General features: G+C 37.2%; 1 protein-coding gene across 1 annotated transcript in view; it reads left to right on the forward strand.

Moving 5' to 3' along the window:
• The window catches only part of Pcif1 (Phosphorylated CTD-interacting factor 1), a 92,067-nt gene that overhangs the window by 68,424 nt on the left and 6,588 nt on the right, over window positions 1-17,055 (forward strand). Inside the window, exon 11 of the mRNA XM_081760553.1 lies at window positions 3,140-3,409. Within this exon, the coding sequence (XP_081616679.1) occupies window positions 3,140-3,409 (270 nt within the window). The remainder of the gene's footprint in view (window positions 1-3,139; window positions 3,410-17,055) is intronic.

A 17,055-nucleotide genomic window follows, 5' to 3' on the forward strand; every position in this document is an offset into this window, starting at 1 on the left:
TCCGGACATGGCACCTAGTGACTATTTCCTCTTCCGAGACTTGAGGGAACACCAGCAGAAAGAACGTTTTTCGTTGGTCAATGAGGTCCAACAAGCTGTTTCCCAGTGGTTTGCAAGTCATGACAAAGACTATTTTTTCTCTGAGATTTCTCCGCTGCTCACAAAGTGGCGACGGTGCATAGACCTCCATGAGGACTACATTCCTTCCTAACTAGATAACTTATTGGACGCCCCTCATACTAAAGATGTACCTCTTTTCTTAACACTACACCTGGATAATTACACACAAAAACAAAAGATAGTTAAATAGAAAAATTAGATCGGAAAACTCCCGAATTCTTCTTGCATATCTGGTGGAATGGCAACTGGAAATGATACTTTTGTTAAAAAGTAATTCCACATTTCATTTAAAAAAAAAAAAATCAAATTAACCCGTTTAGATTCTTGCATTGTTTGACTAAAATGTTGACTTTCAGTTAAGTAGCTGCTGCTTCTGTGCTTTCATCCGAGTATTTATTCTCTTCAGAGTAAAACACGCTTTTAAATGGTATCATGCACATATGTGCATAATGTACGAGGGAAGGGAAATTCGGGGTAAAATGAAAATGCTAAAAAAAAAAACTTTCTTAAAATTGGATGACCCCTGGAGCGGCCTCGACTACTATCTACGAATGCGTATACCATGTTTCATTGCTGTATCTAGAATAATTAGGAGCCAAAAATATTTTTCAGTCCTGTTTTATATATACCATAAAAGTTTCCAAACACAACTATTTATTCGAGTATATGGTTAATACGTCATTTTCTTCAGAATGGAACAAACTTTCGAATGGTACCATGTGCATGTGTTCATAATGTACGAAGAAAGAGAAATTTGGGATAAATAGGAAAATTTTTCTTTAAAAAAAATAAAATAAAAAACGCTTCTGGAGCGGTCCCGGATACAGATTCCTGAATATAATCTAGCTTGAAAAGTACTATAGCGTATATGTAATGCACATGTCAAATTTCGTTGCAGTATATAGAATACTTACGAGGAAAATATACTTCTCAATCCTGTTTGACGATAAGAATTACATAATGTAGGAGAATCGAATCTAGTAACAACACTCTTATTCTTCTAATATACCACACATTACACTCAAATTGTACCTTCCAATTACCATTCGCTAATAAAAAAAGCAACAAACTCAAATAAATAGCAGCTAAAACAGTATTCACTTTCTGTGCTTGGGCCAGAACTAAATTATATAAAATTTTCTGGATGTAAGGACGGAAATGGGGAAAAGGAGGGAAGAAAATGTTACAATGTTTATTTCTTAATATACACATGAACTATGGACCTGAAGTACCATAAAATAAGTAAAGTAAATTATGAACTTTTCTTTCCCTTCCATATTTCTACGCTACCCTAAAACACGTGGCTTCATTTCAAATATAAACTTTAAGGGACATCATCACCCTATATCGTCAAAAGCAAGAAGTGGAAAATGCGTTTTGTTATAATGTTCATAGAGATATAATAATAATAATAATAATAATAATAATAATAATAATAATAATAATAATAATAATAAACCACACTTCGAAGTAAGCATATAGGTCGTAGGGGATGATAATTGATGATACATTGCGTAACACAGCGTTTTTGGAAAAAGGGTTAGTAAAGCGGCTTTCTTCCATCTCTGGCTCCTGGCTTGAAGTGCTATCCTAGTATTTGCCTGGCATGTTTTGAGGGGAGTTAAAAAAAATTCTGTCAGGACGGTTGGCCTTTGAATCCTGAACATAGTAGGATCTACTTCCTCCTTTTGAGAAATCGAAGTATAAGCGAGTGCAGTGTATGTCCCACGAAACGCGGATATGAGTAGTAGTCACAGATTCCCTTTTGTGTGACAGGAAAATTCGGTAGTTTCATTCCAAATGTGTACAATAGAACATGAATGCTTAAGTGAAGGAATGCAAATAAGCAACAAAATTTTACTAGCCCACATCCCACAATATAAATCATTTACTTACTTTCGGTATGATATTAAATACTCGCTCACACGGATGAACCACTCGCCCCGGGCGAGTGGACGAGTGGTTATTCGCTTCCCTCCTTAAGTGATATTTAAGTAGGAATACGGCTTTAAATGTACGTACAAAATTTAAAAAGAAACCGAGTTTTTCACAACCCTGATAATGAACCGTTTGCTTTCTATGCGTTCCCATTCTCAAACATCATAGTTTGCCAGTTCACAACAGTTTTCTTCGATGAGAATGACGAACTAATTTTTTCTCAAAATAACAGCTGATAATTCATAATAAATCTGTTAAGAGGTAGCACAAATGAAGAATAATGTGTTTCGTAGAAATGTAGAAAATAATGTGTTCCGTATTTTCTTTTATTAACTAATGATCTGAAATAAAGAAAACGTCTGGCACATTTTGTTAACATTACACAACATCTGATCTGTATTATTTAACATGATTTAATTTCGAGTCGCTCTTGTTGTCTTCTTCGGTCACAGTGTGAAAGACCAACACAGACATCGAATAGCTCATTTCTGTGTGTCGTTTTCTAACACTGAAACTGTATTCAACTGTAATGTGAATCATTCTGTTTTCTACTAAGAAGTAGTTGGCAAACTAAGTGTGTTGTTATTGCTATAACATGCAAGATTTAAACACAAAGAAAAACAGTACTGATTGAATTCTGTGAAGTACTTTGTAAATATGTCCCTGTACTCTTTTCTGCATTAGTTTAACAATTATATGTTTCTTTGAGTAGTAAGAACAGGTTTAGTTGGCCAGCTAGTTATTAATAGAATTACTGATATTACAGTGCAGACTTAGAAAAGGACAAGTATACAGAGTTTTTCAACGTCTGCGTTCATCTTTCATAGTGTGGCTGACGAAGAGAGCAGGAATGTCTCCCAAAATTACATCATCATGTTAAATATTGAGAAGTAATAAAGTTAGTTATTGTGCTGTATTATCTGAGAGTTTTCTTTCTTTAGATGGTGTATAACATGATAATGTTTAGACTAAAACTAAACATCAATATGGGGATGGGGGAGAGGAAAAGAAAGTTAAAGTCATTTAAGTTTCTTTCGTTTATTGTGATAAAATTTATTCTCACGATATGTATTATTTCTAGGCCGATATTGGAATTCAAGGCTGTGAGTGGCTCCTTTGAAGCAAATCCACCGTTTTGTGAGGAACTGATGGAGACAATGGTAAACCACTTCGAACGTCTGCTGGCAGACTCACCAGAACCGTTGTCATTCATTATTTTCATACCAGAATGGCGAGATCCAGCTCCGAGTGCCCTCATAAAACTAGAAGCGAGTCCATTTAAGAGAAAACAGGTTGTGGTACCTGCATATGAACATGAGTATAGACATGGATTTCAGCACATTATACCAAAGTACGTGTTAGTGTGTGCTTAATGTGTAGTTGAAACGGCGAAATCCCGAAGCGAGAATGGAAAATTAATTATTTGCCAGAAAATAGAGAAAACTTATTGACACACTGGAAAAAGGCCTGTTACATCTTTCGCTAAAGAAATAATAATAACAGAAAAGCAACTGCGAAGTGCTGGGCCAAGATGATGTAGTCTTCCTGGACAGGTCATAAATGCCCTCCTGTTACTTAATTTTTCTATCTTCCTCCTTCCTTTCTGATTCGAACTTTTGCAAAAGAGGATATAGTGTACCGTTTCTTAGTGTGTATGTGTGGTTGTATGCATAATGAATTAAATATTGAAAGCATTATTAGACACACTAAAAGAAGTACACTATAAAAAGTCAGCTAAACTCTCGTCAAATAGGGAGAGGAAGAAGTACGGAGGAAAGCAGAAAAATTAAAGAACAGGGAAGCAGTTGGTTGTGGGCGTCCAGATAAGCACCATATTGAATTACAAGGGCTTGTGATAATGTTGCGAGGCTGAAAGTAGTATCTGTTGTGTAGAACCGAAAAACGTAGTGATGGTAGTCGATATAGTTTATTATAGGAAGTTAAAACTAATGGGATTGGTGAGCTATTAAGAGTCCAGGAGTCGGAAGTAGAAGTGATGAAGTGAAATAATTATATAATAAAGGAAAGAAAAAAATGGGCATTGAAAATATATATAAATTATTGAAGAAATTAACAAAAAATAAGTAGTATAAATAGGATATAATGTAGAATAAAAAGCATGTACAGAGAATACTTGTAAATATTAATAATAGCTACAGAAAGAGATCGGCAAAAAATTAAATATATATATATAGGTTTAGGAAACTGAGTAAGTAGCGAGGTAGGATAATATAGTCCGTTAGAACCAAGAAGCTAGTTTGCAGATAAGGTAATCTTGGAAGTTTCTTCCAAACATTCTTAAGGACATGAAGGAGTCCATGGGATACTTTCGCGAAGAGTCATCAAATATACTTGTGGTGGGTGGTTTGTTCTGGAAGAAGTGGGTAGAGGATTCGAGTGTTGCAGAAGTGTCGGTGATTGTTGATGCATATCGAGAGAACCAATATAAAATGCTGGAATTTGGATGATTTTAAGGATGTAAATGAGAGTGATATAATCCTAACAACCAGAATAGTGAAAAGTGTGGATTGTCTTCGTGATGGGGGTTGGAAGGGTAGCATCAAATGTACATAGGGGACTCTTTATATCTGGGTTTCTGACATTTCTTTGGTGAAGATGAATGGTGCTTTAAGGGACCAGTTTTCGTAATAATGGAGGTGTGTAGCTTGAGGTCCTTCGATAAACAGTTTTTGGACAATTCAGGAAAACTTTATCAGTTTCTAGTGAATATATAGAGGCTTGGATGATTTTAGGTAAGGAAATTTGAGAATTTTGTAAATGGCGGATTATTTTGTTTTCGAAGAGGTTTTTTGCACAACCGAATTGTTTCTTGATAAAGTGACCATTTAGAGAGTGCAGAGGATAAGATCTTGGAAATGGTTGTAGAAGGACAGATCATCGAGAGGCAGTGTAGGGCAGGAAATGTGTGATTTAAGTATACGAGTTCTTGAATTGTAGTACTGAGGGCTGTTGGTAGGTTTGATATGTGCATCTGTTTCGAGGCGCCCACATCAAGTATGGTTCTATATGGTTGGAGAATGACCAGGTTAGGGACTAATTCCAGTGTACGTTGAACGTGGATCCGTATTAGGAAAATGTCTGTGAATTGAGGACAAGAAAAGATGGAGGAGTATTTGTTATTCTAGGCTCCCTATTGATAGATTAGTGTGAGGAGCCCATGTGAGTGCTCTTCAAAGGGGTTATTTTCAAATGTGGAACTTTCGGACAGATCCGTAATTTAGCTTAGAGTTTGAGGTTCGGGGCATTCGTTGTGCAACTTAAGGGCGCTGAGTCTCTAGGTAAGTGGAATATTTATGTATATTTTTTTTAAAAACAAAGTTGCATCTACAAAATACGAGAATGATATTGGTTCGGTGGTGGAGTGCATTATAATACGAAGTAATTTGTGTCTTTTGATTAGGATTAGATTTCTGGGCTTTCGGCATCGGTGGCCGAGTTTCCCTTCACGTATGAGGAATGACGTCCCTCGCCGATCATACTACTCGGGGACTGGAGAGGAAAGAAGGAAGTGGCCTGGGATCAATATGTTAGGTATATTCGGCATTTGCCTTGCGTGAATGAGGAAAACCTCATTCAGGATGGCTCGTCTGAAATAGCTTCTACCTTTTTTCAATCGACTGCCCCTACTGGAAATTGAACCCGGGAGCGCTCGCACTAAAGGCGAAAGCGTCAGCGACTGCGTTATGCGGGGCCATTTATTTGTTTTGAGGCTTGATGAGAGAGCCTGGAATGAGGTTTTAGGTAGTAATCAATGAAAGCAAAGATGCGTTCGTTGAGTTCACCAATATCAGAAAGAGTTGGTCCCCCGGGGTGGATTTTAGGGAGAAGTAACAATTTAGATGTTTTTGGAGTAACATGGAATATAGTGTGTATTGAGTAGGCTTTCGCATGGACCATATTCGACTAGATTAAACTGGGTTTTAGATGTGGGAGGGCACTACCACTGGCACTCGTAAGCCCCCCTGATGCGTCAACCTATTCATGGAGCTACCAGAACAACAAATACTGTGCGCATCACAAACTGCTTTAATCTTTTTCTCTGGTTTCGATTCTTAAGTGCTATTTTCCTAATACGAAGTCACAATCAACCATCAGTGGAACTATTCCTACAGTCCCAAAACAGTAAGTACCTAGTCAGATTTGGTGGCCCTTCTCCAACCATACAGTCACCATCCTTAATGTGAACGTCAGACTTGAGAATGCATGCATGGCGTACAATCAGTTTTACCAATAGTATACAATTTCTTTCCAAAAACTCTCACGCAAACATTCCCTACCCTTCTTGGCAATTCGGAAAAAGCGTATCTGTTCTATATCACCCGTCAACAATTATCTCAAGATCCTCTCATCAGCACTTTCCAAATGGTGATAAGGTCTCAACTTTTATCAGCAAACAGTTCAATAGTGCAAGGAACGCTACTGAAATCTCACTTACCACGTGCTTACCATCTCCTCTGAAACGAAAGGATCTTCCGAATCGTCCTAAAATCGTTTTGCAAAGAAATCCCAAACTTCACATTGTCATTGCGAGAATTGATCTCTTGAAACATTCTGTACCTTCACTGAAAGAATGTCAGGAATCCAGATGTAAAATTAACCTATATTCAACATCAGCTTTTCAAGATCTCATCATGAAGACAACACACACACTTTCTGCCATTCTGACAGTTGCTGTTCTTCCAGCCTCATTTCTAACCTTAAAAAATATCCACCTTCAGCCTTTTATATTGGCTCTTTCGATATGCACCAACAACCACCTATATTCCTACAGCACCCATATTTACCCGGTAACTGTCTCAAACAAACATTCCATTACAACAGAACGTTTTGACACGCAGAAGCTACTTCTCTTATCTTTAATATTTTTTGCTTTCCTCCATATCTATTCCTCTCTATCTGATGATATGTTTAATGAACTTTATATGCTATACTTTTTTTGGTGTGTGAGATTGTGTTCACTATTTTTTGGTTAGGCTCATTCCACATCAAATCACCCAGAAAAAATCCGAAATGTCATCCACCGTTTCAGATTTTAATGGAATTTTGTGTACTTGTTAACACCACTAAGGTATGAAGACCTGTAAAATTTTTCTTCCGAAATCCTAATAGTTTGTGAGAAATACGAGACCAAAGTTTCAGAATTTCAGGCGTCCTGGTCGTTCTCGAGGCCATCTGATATTTCGTAGAGCTTAATACAAAAATTCATATCTGAGTATCTAAGCAATGTATCACTTGGAAATTTCTACCCGAAGTTTATATAAGTTTGTAGAGCTAATAATAAAAACACCATCAAGATTGCTGTACATTAAGGGTAAAAAATGCACCCTTGCACTTCAAAATAGTTAATTTCTAATTTTACCTAATGCGCATTATCGGTGAGGCGAACCAATTACCTTGCCGCTCTGTTTTTAAAATTGAACCTTAAGGTATGTTCTAAGGCCAACGCGCCAGCTTTTCGTGTCATCTGTAAAGTGTTATTGCTATTGATACAAGCAAGGTATTGGCACATCACTGCTTGATTCACTCACACAGGTCTCAAGTAATTACTAAGTATACGTGTTGTTTGTGTTGAAGTGTGTGTGGGTTCAGAGAAGCGGGATAACCAGGCTAGAAACATTCACTTTCGAAATTTTATATATAAAAAAAATCTGTTTGCCGAACTATTAATATAATCAAAGTGAATTTAATGTTAAAATTGAATTAATTTTCCAAATCTACAGTCCATTATCTTTCAAATAAAGTAGAAATGAAGGCTATATGACAGTCCGAGTGGGGGGGAGGCAGTACCGGATTATTTTTCGATTGGGAATACGTACTTTCATAAACGTAATTTACAAATAGGAACAACAGGACCAATACAAAATACAGAACAAAACTCAATTTCGTACTTCTTTTTATCAACATTTGCGACAGTTACATTTTAGTCTTCAAAACGAAAAAATAATGATTGAACTTTTCCACTACATTAAATTGAAAATTTGTAACCAAAGAAATATGCAAAACTCCTTGTGCATGCAGTCAATTTGTTATGCCAATCACACTGATTGGAATTCACTATTTGAGACTGAAGGAACTTGCTACTTCGTTTAAGCAAAACGCAGCCTGTATTGTTCCTCCACAAACTGAACCTCCTTATCTGAGAAATAATATACTCTTCCAATATCTTTAGTAAAGGGGGCGCACATATAACAAATAATATTGGATATCGGAAAATGGCACAAGTTGTCTTTTTCCTGCAAAAGGCCAATAAAAGGATAGAGCCGGCCCAAAAGGGTGCATAAAATTGACTTCAACATAATTTTCCTCTTCATCTTTACCTAGTGCTAACAAACAAACAAACAAAAAAAAAAAAAAAAAAAAAAAAGTGGTTATCGTAAACACATGCAAGATACGAATTAGTAATGATGTCTGCGATGTTCATTCTAAAAGATGTCTTCCCTTCAGTAAAATGAAAAATGGAACTGAAATCTGGATCAGCACTGATTCGCTTTGTCCCAATCGAGGTTTCGCTTAGAGGAGAGAGCTGATGATATGATCGTGTTCCAGGAATTGTTATTGCATCAGAAAAACGATTTTGTAGTTGTTTTGCGTGTATCTATGAGTGTTTCCTTTTTTAGCAAGCTGAAATTTATATGTTCAATGCGAGGCTTTCTTTAGTAAGCAGACGTTTAATTGTCGCACCAATACCATCACATGGGGATTTACCATGGCTTGTAGCAAAAAATGACCATGATGCACTTAAGGAGAAATCCTCATAATGGTAACACAAGTTCATGAAGTTTTTACAATTCCTTTACTGCGCAGCGCATCCATCACTAAAGTAATTTACATTTTTGACATATGGAAATTGCTCTTTCAGAAATGAAGTTATTTGTTTCTGAGTCTCAAACAAATGCGACATCGTGTTCCAAGTCATCTGATATCACACACAAACTAGAAACAGTCAGGTCTGCAGATCCAGGAAGATGTGTATATAGTACTGCTGGGTGTAGGATACAGGAATCAGTAGACCAGTGATACTCTTGAACTTAGTCTTGAATTATGTAGAAATAATTTTCACTGAAGTCCATCAGAACGACGGCTGTCTCTGGCTCAAGATTTTTCTTTCTGTCCTTAAGAAATGTGACTGTGCTTTGGAAATAAATGAATGTGGTACAAGCTTTTGTATCAAAATTGTCACATACTCGTTCAGTGTGACAGTACCTTTCACCAATTCTGTTCTGTCCGTTGATACCCACTGGTAATATGTTACGTCCTCCCCAGGACCAAAATCCTCGAATTTTGCAGTGTCCCAGCAGAACCTGCAAATACGGACCACTTAGGACGTAGCGTGCATCATTTAGAAAATCCAATTTTAATGGTGGGATGTTGATGTTTAAATGAGGAGTATAATTCTTTTAAATTCCCAAGTAATAATCGCTTCTCCAAGGGAACATTTTTTTGAAATACTTACTGTTTTTCCAGGTAGAAGTCTGGAATATTCATCATCAACGTAGAAATTCTTTACTATTTGAATTGTATCTTCACTGAGCTGTTTTCCCTTTCTCAATTCAGGAATAGCTAAAATTCCTTTATTCTTCAGACCTTCCCTTGCTTGCCGGATGGCATATTCACTCACATTAAATTCATCGGCAATGTTTCCTGCTCCAAGATGAGGGCACTAAAGTTAACAGTTGTACTTTTTCTCTTCTAGTGATTTTACCTTGGAGTTTGGTCTTTATTAAATCAAGAAGTTTATCCATATCATGAGTCTTTTGTTTCACATCCTTTAAAATTTTACAAGAATCTTGTTTAGAGACAAGCTCTTTTCCCGCAACTTCGCTTATTTTACTTTTCAGAGCAGAACTTGCTGAGTCAAGCTTTCTTTTAGCATATGCAGGCTTGCTGTGTGACGGAATGCATGGAATTTTAGAGGTGACTCCCCTAATGCTGTAAGTGAAACATTAAGATGCTCTACAGTTTCGTTTTTTGCGACAGATTCTTCTAGAACAGATACATCGTGTTCACTAAATCCGCCCACGTCTTTGCATTCAAAGGAAAGCCCAAGTTTGTTTCTGCAATTACCGCATATCTTTTGTCCAGGAATAGCCTTTACAGAATCAATGTTTTTATTAATTTCATTAGCAAAATCAACACTTACTTTTCGCAAAGCCTTAGTGATTGGTTTTTTGTGGCAATTAAATGGATGAAAACAACTTGTCTGATAATGTTCATACTTCTTCAAGTAATATGTTTTATGATGTTCACAAACACTAGTTAGCAAATCAGGACTGATTCCACTCCTTTGGGATAATAATTCTTTCTCGGATGCACTGATAATACAATGCAATTTGACCACCCCTGTATAGCTGTTTTTGTGGCATTCACTTTTAGTTTCCTTTCCTACACTGCACAGTTCTAATTCACTTCGCGACATTGTTGTAGGCCAAATTGTCACTTGACAGGATGAACAACACTATCTTGCAGCAACCCCAATAAGTATTCAGTCTTAAGCACTCAATACGACATAAACATCTGCACAGAAACACATCTGAAACCGAAATGAACAAGTTACTGCACGGCCACAATGCAGAATGAGACAAGACTAGACATGTTCCTACTCGCATTGCTTAGACAAGATTTTTCACGTCAGCTTGGTAGTTAAGACACAATTTGCATGTTCGCGTTAAGTAAACGATTTTCAATCCGTAACTAGTCCTGCATTAGATTTGATAGTGTATTATGCATCGTGTACATTTACAGCTAAAAGTTCTGAGGTGAAGAAATGAAATTTATTACCCTCCCACAGTTGCAAATTCGGTCAATCTCACTTCATCTCAAATATTGAAAGCTACACAATAACTCTAAAAATAACAGAGAGTTTAGAACTTCAGATGGAGAAAGTATTTTATTCGGGTGCTCATGAAACGAACATTTGTCCTTGTGTACAGGATGTCTCAAAAGTCCCCTGACATAGAGTAACTCGGTTATTATCAAAGTTACAACAAAATGTAAGAGGGAAAAATCGTCTCCAAATATGATGTTTTCAATCTAAAGTGAAGGAATTTTTTTAAATCGAACAAGCCGTTTGGGCTGTACACTCTTTATGTACCCGATGTTAAATGAAAACGCAACATTGCCATTTACCTGAACCCACAACATAAGTGAATGAAATTACTGTCTTTTACGCTAACGTGTCGATGGCCAGCCCCCATTTAAAACATGACCCCTATCCACCATACTTTTACAAAATTTATCCACCTCCCCCAGCCTCTCTATTAATGGCAACGTTGCATTTTCGTTTAACGTTGGGCGCATAAAGAGTGCACAGCCCAAACGGCTAGTCCGTTTTAAAAAACAATCCTTCACTTTAGATTGAAAACATCATATTTGGAAACTGTTTTTCCTCTTACACTTTGTTGTAACTATGATAATAACAGTTATCCTATGCCAGGGGACTTTTGAGACACCCTGTATATTTAACAACTACGAACGTAAGGTCTTTGACACTATAGATACATATATCAACGAATATATTAAATAAATGTATACTCTTCAAGTCATACAAAACTTTGCATTATGACTAAAAGCTTGCACTTTAGTTTGCGTGGTTAGGTTAAGTTTGGTTGGCAGGACTTTTATCTAGCACTGGCTTCCCCTTGACTGTTATATAACCTTTATTTCTACTTTGAAAGATAATGGACTGTAGATTTGGAAAATTAATTCAATTTTAACATTAAATTCACTTTGATTATGTTAATAGTTCGGCAAACAGATTTTTTTTATATATAAAATTTCGAAAGTGAATGTTTCTAGCCTGGTTATCCCGCTTCTCTGAACCCACACACACACTTCAACACAAACAACACGTATACTTAGTAATTACTTGAGACCTGTGTAAGTGAATCAAGCAGTGATGTGCCAATACCTTGCTTGTATCAATAGCAATAACACTTTACAGATGACACGAAAAGCTGGCGCGTTGGTCTTGAAGAGTTAAACGAGAATTACTAACCGAAGCTTTCAAAAAACCACTAATTTTATTTTACAGTCTCTTAGAACATACCTTAAGGTTCAATTTTAAAAACAGATCGGCAAGGTAATTGGTTCGCCTCACTGATAATGCGCATTAGGTAAAATTAGAAATTTACATAAAAAATTAACTATTTTGAAGTGCAAGGGTGCATATTTCACCCTTAATGTACAGCAAACTCGATGGTGTTTTTTTTTTATTAGCTCTACAGACATATAAACTTCGGGCAGAAATTTCCAAGTGATACATTGCTTAGATACTGAGATATGAATTTTTGTATTAAGCTCTACGAAATATTAGATTGCCTCGAGAACGACCGGGATGCCTGAAATTCTGAAACTTTGGTCTCGTATTTCTCACAAACTATTAGGATTTCGGAAGAAAAATTTTACAGGTCTTCATACCTTAGTAGTGTTAACAAGTACATGAAGTTTCATTAAAATCTGAATTGGTGGGTGACATGACCTGGGTGATTTGACGTGGAATGAGCCGTTAATTATTTTATCTACTATTTCCATACGTCGTGTTTCGTTTGTTCCAATCTTATGTATACATATGTAATAATCCATGATTTTATTATTACTGCTTTTTCTGCTTCGTTTGTCACCTTGCTTCTGTTTCAGTACCCTGTTGATTTATTTACATGATATTTGAGTCAAATATATGCTATTAAAAATATTTATTTTGAAGTTGTGTGAAAGTATGTTATAAAAGTTAAAATTAGGAGCTCTACGATTTGAACTGACTTTCTCTATTGTATTTTCTGTTTGATGTTTCGTATTATTCAAGGAAGAATTGTACAAGATCTCGCAGTGGATTGTAATATATAATCAGATATAATGCGTTATCTTCTCTCAATGTCAGAAAGGATATAATTGCTCAACAGAGAAGAAGCACAACATTCCCCCTCCCTCTCGTCGCGGTGTTCCTTTCACATATATTCTGATAAAATAGGATTGAAACATTTTAAATAAACAGGGTTTTGGGAGAGATAATAATTCCCTGATGGTACTATTGTTCGTCTTATCGGAGTGTTCCTTTGATGTATCTTTTGATGTAGTATGATTGTCCGTTGAAACATTCGAAATAAATGAAAATTCAAGTGGGGATATAATTCCCTAGAATATTATTACCCTTCTCGTCGAATGTTCCTTTGATATAAATTAGATTTCGAGGGGGGGGGGGTAATATCTTAAGAGTATTTTTATTACTCCTCGTCGGGGTGTTTCTTTGATATATCTTTTGATATAGTGTGATTTCCGGTGAAACATATCAAATAAATGAAAATTCGTGGGATTGCCCCCGTAATAATTCCCTGAGGTAAAGATTTTCTGATACATCGATCTGCTGTTGTATACGTCCAGTGAGTGTGTGTCCCTATGTGCCTAGTCTCTGAGAAAAAATACAAAACGAAAACAAACAAAAAAATGAAAAATCGTATGTTAAAAATATAAAAAGTGTAAAATTCTCAAAGAAATCCGCACGTTTTAGTCTTCTTGTTGGCTAGTGTGGGCCTATTTTATAGTTGGTCAGGTAATTCTTTGCGTTTCACTTCTCTTTCCGCGTACACGTGTATTTGTGTATGGGAATGGTTTTGCTTCACCCCATTCCCCGTGATTACGCCAGCTTCATGCTGTTCCTCAGGTTAAGGCGTGCCCATGGAATAGCCAGGGGAGTAGCGTGAAACTGCTCGCAGGCGCCCCGGTGTGAGGCTGAGGCGTTCGCACACTTTGTATATACACATTTCATGAATAAAAATACTTAGCCCAAACCAATCGAGAGTGAGACACACTCTCGAAGTAGAGAATGTGGAAAAATCAAGTATTGGGTCTCCTGTAGTCCGATATCCTGTAATTAAAGACAAAGTTGCTGAAAGTGCCAATGCAGAAGCTAACCGTCAAGTGGTATTAAGGGATTGTCTCCTTTTCTTATTAATAAAGTTATTACTTACAAGGTTAAAGATATTAAGAAACTACGCAGTGACACTTCATTAGTGGAAACTGCGACGAGAAGCAAACAGCGAAGCTACTCAAATTGACTGCTATTGAACCAGTGAACGTGTCAGTAGAACCGTCTACTGTCACGTCTACTGAACGTGTCCCGAGGAGTGATATCGTGTTGGGACCTCTTCAATGCCACCGAAGAGGATATTAAATCGGAGCTGGCTGACCAACATATTATAGGAGTAACTCGCATCAAAAGTAAAAAGTCAGGTGAATTCGTTGCTACTGAGTTACTTATCCTTACTTTTTAGTTTGCCTACGCTTCCTGAATACGTGAAGGCTGCTTACTATCATCTTGAAGTCCATCCGCATATTCCGAGTTCCGTGCACTGTTTCAAATGTCAGGTATTCCAGCACGTCCAGTGATGCTAGCGCTGCTTTTTGTGCTAATTGTGGCCAGAGTAGTCATGGTGTGGAGCTTTGTACAACGACGAATCCCTTTTGTGTAACTGCAAGGGCGAGCATTCTGCGTGGTCTCGGGACTGTCCCAACCTTTTAACCTGGGAAAGGTATCCGTATGGTTGTTGAGAGGGTATCTGCTGCCGATGCTAAGCATTGTTTGAAACAAAGCATTCCCTCCCCACTCTCTGTCTCGTTTGGTATCGTTATAGCTACTTCTCGGAAGTCTGTAGCAACCCCGACATTAGACGTTTCCACCCAACCAGATCTTGTTCTGATAATCGTCCAGAAGGAAAGACCCCAGTAGTTTCGACGAGTTTCATGTAGTAATGGTCTTCGGCACAATTCCACCCATCGTTGCTCTCCTTACATCGCTAGTCTGAAACAGCCAGCATATGCGCCAACTGAACTATACTCTCCCGAAAGAAGCGAAATATATAAGGTTCCATTTGCAATATCTTTGAGATATGATATGGTGGAAGACGACCTCATGAATACTTGGCCCACGCGGGAAGGTTCGTCTTAAGCGTTAATCTTTAGCATTATTAGTGGAACCTTAATGGCTTCAGTAATCGTCTTGAGAAATTGAAACAACTGGTCTCTGATTTGCAGGAAACTAATTTCAAGCTTCTTGCTGGTCGCGCTGCTAGCGGTGTGGCAATGTGTGTCACCAATTCTTTTTATTCTCTGTATATTAACATAGTTTTCCGACTGCAAACAGTTGCGGTGTGAGTTTTTCTTCTCTCGCCCGCTTACAATTTGTATCTTATACATGCCTCAAGCGGAGGCCGATCTGCTTCATCACTCCTATTAGCTTGAACTGCCAGTCTTGGTTGTTAGAGATCTTAATGTCTAACACCAATTAAGGGACTCTCCGCACTGACGGTCGTGGGTATCAGGTAACGGCATTCCTCTATTAAATACTTTTTCTTAATAGAAGATAAATAATGTAGCAAAATTGAGCCAATACTGTAGTTTTATTAAATATATTTTAAGTTTTATATGTTGAATATAGTAATAGAGAATAGTGGTCGTTAACGATTTGTGGGCATACTCTTACCATTATACGATTTGACATGTTTGCTTGTCTGACTCATTGTTCGATATTCATAATTTTTTGTGCATCAGATGGCTCAGATTAATATCAATGTGAAGAATTTCTAATTGACCATAAGTAATACTAAAAAGAATGAACCATCTCCATAAGAATAACCAATACCAAGGCAAGTACGGAGGACATTTTCCGTTGTCACGTACTGTACAAAAATTGACAATGAATGAGTGGTTGTGTAAAAAAACATCTGTGCTTGGTCACTAGAAAGAGTTTTCCACTCCTGCACTCTTAGAATCCACATTTTTTTCGAAAATGAGAACCTTTGGCATAGATGTGCCCAGGAAACTGAAATTGACTTAGCAGCTGTTTAGCATTGCTGCAGAAAGTATTGGCTTCCTGACTAAAGCTTCAACAGTGCTGCCCGATCGAAATTAAAATATAAGTACATGAGGCTGCAATTTGTTCTTCCGTCGTGAGTTAAAATATGGAGTTTCTTTTAGCTATATACTATGCAAAATTAAAATTAAGTTACAGAAGTTATCTATATCTGCAACAATAAGTGATACTGTACAAAATGTGACGTAAATGAAACACAAATCAGCCTTTCCGAATGCTAATTTCATGGCCGACCCGGTCCAGCTTACTGAGGTCCGCACTCTACTATTGAATCAATTCCTTAATCGTGCAGTACCATTCTTCTGTCCATTCTCATTGTGCAAGTGTTCAGGATTACGCAGATGGAGTGCTGAAGTCGTCAAATGTGTAGTGAAACTTGCTGTCGGATCTGAAATTCAAATTTATATCCTAAAAATTATTTTTCTTTCATAAATGTTTGTACTGAGTACATTTTAGAAGAAAAGTCGTACAATTCATTTACATCAGACAGAATGGGGAAAAGGTGTGATATAACTCTGACAAAAGCCAGTAAAATTCGAACATTTAGTGAGTGTGACGAAAGCAATGCTGAAATTGCGGCATAAAAGCATAGTAGGTAGGCAGTTGGCTAAGATTCGGAAAGCGGGGTACATAAAGAGAGGAAGAATTGTCAGATGTGGTCAAAATGTAAAATCCTCTCCTAGACAGAACGGGTGGATTACGGTGGTTGTGTTTTGCAGATTTCAGCCATCATAAGACCGTGTAACGAGTTGGTGGGAAACATCTGGTGTCAATGTTCACGTATAGTGAGAAACAGTTGAAATCGATGGTTTTGCATTCACACGGGGCTGTCAAGAAGCCATACCTTACATAAAAACAATGTACAATGCGTGTGCAGTGGGCCAAGGCTCATGAGGCTTGGCTAGTGAAAAGTGGCGTGAAATACTGTTTAGTGATGAGACAAAAATCAACGTTTATGGAAATGATTCACGTGCCAGGATGTATCCCATGTATGGTGAAGCACTTATTCCTGCTTGTACTGGTAAAACCTCGAAGTACCCTACAAGTATCATGATTTTTTTTTTTTCGTGAGTTCGGTAGAATCCATATTTGTGATAGTGTGTTGTATCAAA

The sequence above is a fragment of the Thermobia domestica genome, chromosome 1 (genome assembly GCF_964235325.1).
Source record: "Thermobia domestica chromosome 1, izTheDome1.hap1.1, whole genome shotgun sequence".
Taxonomy (NCBI): Eukaryota; Metazoa; Arthropoda; class Insecta; order Zygentoma; family Lepismatidae; genus Thermobia; species Thermobia domestica.